At 34.5% G+C, this 5,284-nt stretch overlaps 1 protein-coding gene and 1 long non-coding RNA gene across 6 annotated transcripts; one reads left to right on the top strand and one right to left on the bottom strand.

Moving 5' to 3' along the window:
* Positions 1-485: 485 nt before the first annotated feature.
* On the bottom strand, positions 486-3,327 carry LOC121126587 (protein gustavus). 3 transcript variants are annotated; one of them, XM_040721877.2, is made up of 5 exons: positions 3,186-3,327; positions 1,934-2,281; positions 1,692-1,866; positions 1,121-1,632; positions 486-1,069 (listed from the first exon to the last, which is right to left on the bottom strand). In XM_040721877.2, exons 1-5 carry the CDS (start codon positions 3,193-3,195, stop codon positions 846-848), a joined length of 1,269 nt encoding a protein of 422 aa, XP_040577811.1. In that variant the 5' UTR covers positions 3,196-3,327; the 3' UTR covers positions 486-845. The 3 variants fall into 3 exon arrangements, with proteins under 3 accessions (XP_040577811.1, XP_040577809.1, XP_040577810.1); XM_040721875.2 differs by having other exon boundaries at positions 1,938-2,281; XM_040721876.2 differs by lacking the exon at positions 3,186-3,327 and adding an exon at positions 2,341-2,518 and having other exon boundaries at positions 1,938-2,281.
* LOC121126589 (uncharacterized) lies at positions 2,965-4,835 on the top strand. 3 transcript variants are annotated; one of them, XR_005866989.2, is made up of 5 exons: positions 2,965-3,103; positions 3,167-3,450; positions 3,568-4,217; positions 4,275-4,468; positions 4,517-4,835. It is a non-coding gene; the product is annotated as an uncharacterized lncRNA (long non-coding RNA). The 3 variants fall into 3 exon arrangements; XR_005866986.2 differs by having other exon boundaries at positions 4,275-4,835; XR_005866988.2 differs by having other exon boundaries at positions 3,153-3,450; positions 4,275-4,835.
* The last annotated feature ends 449 nt before the right edge of the window (positions 4,836-5,284 follow it).

Here is a 5,284-nt window from a genome sequence, read left to right as displayed (position 1 = left end):
TCGCACTCGTCTGAAGCCATGTTTCTTTACAGCTGTAATTGAAATTAAACGTTTGACTGTTTAGCTGCTATCCCCCAAACATTCTTCATATTGCGAGGGTTTTTCAATTATAGTCAGCTTTTGGGATTCTTACAGATCGAAAATTATTAAATTTTACATCTTGCAACTGGTTGTCTTTTAAAATGTTTCTTGTTAGTAATAGGGAAAATGTAAAAAATCCTTGTAAAATTTAATTTATCGTAGCGCTTTTACTCCTACTAAAGATACAGCTTAATTTACAATAAGTTCTTCTCCTTGAAAATGATGTTGATAAATTTTATTCATTGCATTGTGTACTCTTTCAAACTATGTGTAAACTCACTTAATTATAGAAATTCCGGGTTTAGATTACATTTTTCATGACTTCATCTCCAAAATGTAATTAAGAATTATAGTAAACATATAATATTGCAGTAATTATTAATAATAAAATCTATAATAATAAATTAAAATAATAATGAAAATTTGGATTTATTGTTGATAAAATATATGTATAAAACAATAGGTACATGAATTACATTGATAACATTATCTTTCAAAGTATTGATGTTTACTACTCAAGAACTTAACATATGCCTTACTAAAAATACCTCAAACTATAGCTAAAAAAATTGACATAAGGCAAAGGAAAAATTGATGTTTATTTATTTTTCTTAAATGTAAAAATGCAATTTTAAATAAAAAACGTTAAATATAAAAATAATATATATATATATATTTATATATACAATATTCAGACAGAAGGAATTGATATGGGGCGTAACACGAGGCCTCAAACAAAATTTACATTGTTCTTTAGAATAATATCAAGAGTAGTTCATTTGTCCTAACGACGAATCTGAGTTATTATTAACATTAACTTCACTACATGAATACGAATCCACTATATTATCTTCTCGTTTGTAAGTTAGATAGTCTTTTATGGTTTGCGGTAAGTTGAGCTCAGCAATGCGACCTTGTTCAATCCTTTCTTTCGTAATATTAAGTCTAATAATTCTTCGACACAGATCCATTAGTGGTAGGGGCTCCGCTAGAAGTTATACAAATGTAGCAGACTATCTTATAAAAACTAAATACTTACGATCCATTCCACCGATGTACTTCATCGTGATTTCACAATGGCCCCATACAGCAGATACCATGAGGTATAGTTTTTTGCCACGAAGACCACGAAATGCAGGTCCTAAGTAATTTCCATCTACAACAAATCCTAGTGTACCTTCATCCATATCAAGAACAACTTGGAATTTGTCAGGCACGAAGAAAGTCTCATCATGTTTAAGGTATGAAGGATAGGTCGAACCAGGATTATTTTTGGAGTCATGATAGAGCTTGTTCCTTCCTAAATCCCATCCCCATGAATGTTCATTATTACCGACCAGACTCTGATAGCCAACACTATGAATGGGAGCTGAATCAGTGCTTACGCCAACTACAGCATGTGTACCTCTTTGTCGAGTTGACCAAGTTATCTCAAAAACGTGGAGACCTTTTTCATAACCAATCTTACTCCGGATACAATCAGTAGATTGAGCTACTGGGTGGCGATGAAATGTAAGTTTGTCATCTTCCTTGACGAAGATGTTATAGGACCTTGTAGAGGAAAAGAGAAATCGAGTGGATAAAGATGAGAGGGCATCAAGACAACAAACCTATCCTCTTGGTTCCATGCATGCTTCAGTTGAATGTCGCCAAGGGCGGAGGGCATGTCCAAAAGCATTTCCAGTCTTGCAGGGATCCGCACCTCCATCTTGGTCACGCTGTTGCTGTTCCTGCTGCTGCTCCTGCTGCCACTGCCACTGCTGCTACTCGCCCCTTTGACTCCTCCTAGAGCAAAACAAACAAAGTGGATTGCATTACGCCCCTCCCTACACACGACGCCTAGACGCCATACTCACGGGACACTGCTCCTCCCATTCTACTTCCGCCCACACTCCACAGGGAAGCCTTGACGCCACCAGCCTCAGGATCCCCACACAAGTAAGGTCCCTCACGCACAGCCTTGAGGGGGCCCAAGCAGGAGGGAGAGGGGGCCGGCAGAGGCCAAGAGGAGGGGCACCCACCACCACCACCCACGATAACACTCCTCCTCCTCCTCCTGATGCTCCTCCTGACGCTCCTACCTGAACAGTTTCCCAAGGAGGTATCCGAGCCTGTTGAGAGGCTCCAAGACTCACTCCCAACTTCACCAGATGAAAGACGATCCTGGAAGCGTGTATTGTAAATGATTCGTCCTTTATACCTAGATGAATTCACAAGGAGACATTAGAAAGCCATTCCTAAAAGGGGAGGAGATCCTACTCGGAGTCGATCCGAACCATAGCTTACACACTCCTTACTGAAAGGATCAAGATCACACACTTTTTCTTCCCTTCTCCTTCTTTCCTTTTCTCTCTCTATCTCGCTCTTTCTCCTTCTTTCTTTCTTTCTTTCTTCCTTTCCTTCCCTCCTTCCCTCCTTCCCTTCCTCCTCTTCTCCTTTCCACGGCGAAGCTCTACTCAGGTGAGCATAAGTACGCCCTTCTCACCACCCGCGCTAATATATATAATATTATATCACCTCCTCAAACGCCTACTTCACAAATTTTCTTTGATTATTGATTCAATGTTTGTTTCTCGAAATGCCCCAACCTAGTATTCCCTCCTCCTCTAAGCTTCCAAGCGTTTCACGACTTCATTCCAATAGTCTATTTCTTTTAGGGTATTTTACTAGACATGGGGTCAAAATTATAAGACGATACAAACAACAAATGGCACCCCTAGCTGGGAATTGTCAAATCATTATCTCGTGATAACTTGTGAGTTGTTAACGTCAAAACCTTAGTTCAGACGTAGACTCTTTAAAAGTCTAAATCAAATCTTACCAACTATAAATTAATTTTAATATGTCTCACAATGAAGGACAATTCTGTTAAGACGAGAAAATATGCTAAAGGTGATTTTTTAAGACTGGGCCTTATAACAATATAAAACAATTCTTTATAAAAGGATCATTAATTTATTTTTTGAATGAAAGGGGAGTAATAACAGATATATGTCAGCATATCCCTGAAAATAAATCCTGAGTAAGTATCGACATTAATTTCAAAAAAGCTTTATCTTTAAACATCAAAGTAACACACTTCTAGGAAAAATAACATTACGAACCATTCAACATCAAGAATCCAATCCTTCGTCATTACATTACAGAGGAAAATAAATCATTGATAAAACGGTATCACGTTATTTCTCAACATCTATTTTTTTTAAGCAGAAAATGTCAACACAAAAAAAATTGCATCAATCATGTCTCATCTAAAGACTGAGTCTTATTGAAACTACACGCATATACAAAGGAAGAAAGGGCGCGTCTTAAGAGGGGGGAAATGTCCCTTTCTCTGTATTGATCGATTAAAATAGAGACGTAAATTAAGTAACTGGTGAATATTTGTAATGTGACATGCTAAGACATACATAAATTTACATGTATGTAATTGGATAAAATTAACTCTTCAAATAATTTGAATATAATTTTTATTTTTGGTTGCAGCATTCACTATTTCAAGGAGGATCAATTGCACGAAATAATCTTAAAACTATTATTTGAAAATGTGGCTAAAACGACATGCACTTGACATTTTTAATCTATATTTCTGGTTTTTAGTTCGAAAAAAAGGGGTATTGATAAAAATAACATTAGTTTTTAAATAACGTTCTAAAAAATTTAAGGAGCAAATACTATCAGAGTAAATATTATTACAGTTATTTTTCTTTAACAACACCTGAATTCTTGTTAATTACGGATATACCAATATCTTTAGTGGATCGTATATCACATAATCACCAAATTTTCAACAGTTATTACATACATTAAAGAATAGTATCTAAATAAATAAAAATAAAACATTATGTGAAATATAAATGAATATATATACTATGTATAATAGAGTGTGAGTTCTGAAACCAACATAAGTAAATCAAAACTCTTCATCGAAAAATAGTTGAAAGTTCTGTATTTCCGGTTCGATAAGAAGTACCTCCAAAAGTCCTAAACAAAATTTATCAGAACTATTAAAGAAAAAACGATCAGCTTCAGGAATGCAATCAGGGCAGATAGAAGGATTATGGTGGAGGATTCATTTGCCAATCAAAATGTTGAAGTGAATACTCCAAATACTATGAGGGGAAAAATCAACTTCCGTAGGCTACACTAATTAATCCCACAAAAATTACTTATAAAAGAATACATGCTTATAGGATCAATGGACTGGCCAAGACCTATAAAATCATTCAAGGAGAACTCGACCGCCGTAAGACTTAATTACCGGAATTGATTATTTATGAGTGCTTCGTTCGTTTAAAAAAACCCTAGTATGTGTGGTGATAACATAAAAGCAAGCTGGGATACTTTTTCTCAATATTGCGACAGTATGATAAACGTATCTGTTATTGTGAGTACTATAATGGATATTAATTCAAAAAAGTGATAAATTCCTTAGGAGCCCTGGATTTTAAGCATAAATTAACCTGATAAAAATTGGTTATTTGTTAAACTATCATAAAAAGATACTGAGACGTCCTGACGTGAAAATTATTTCTAAAGAAGATTGTATAAATATTAACGTAATAATAACGGTTAAAAGAAAGGGATTAGCTGGTGAAGAACAAACCTCACCACCTGAAATTGATTATATTGATGATATCAAAATTTGATTTAAAGATCAAATACTGCTGGATCAAATTGACTGAATTTGTATATATTATGTTCATGTAAAAATTTAAACAAATATGAATAATTTAATAACTTGTTAGACAGTTTTTCTTTGGTTTAATATTGTCTTTGACTCTAAAAAATCATCTTCGGTTTTTTTATTGAATTAGAAAAACTTATAAAGCGTTTTTCTCAGAATTAACAAAAAAAAAAATCCCGCTTTTTTTTATCACCAAAAAATCATAAGATGTAATAAGCATCTTTGTGAGATCAGAGTTAAAGTCTGACTTGATATATTCATCATTAACTTGATTTTTTAGATGAATATCCATGCTCTTGATATGAAGTGAGGATAATGAGTGGCGTGTAATTCTAGACAGGGGACTAAAGGCACATTTATATCGACAAATCCGACAAACCATCTGTTTCTCATCTGGTAAGTATTTTCCAAATTCCTGGTACTCCATTTTCAGAAATCCAGACAGAAGGCGACGTTATTTTATGCAATTTATTCAGTTCTCTATCGACTATCACCATCTAATATTATATTAATATT

The sequence above is a fragment of the Lepeophtheirus salmonis genome, chromosome 12, assembly GCF_016086655.4.
Source record: "Lepeophtheirus salmonis chromosome 12, UVic_Lsal_1.4, whole genome shotgun sequence".
In the NCBI taxonomy this organism is placed as follows: Eukaryota; Metazoa; Arthropoda; class Copepoda; order Siphonostomatoida; family Caligidae; genus Lepeophtheirus; species Lepeophtheirus salmonis.
Note: the sequence above shows the minus strand (reverse complement) of the source record. Positions and strands in the feature narration are given on the sequence as shown.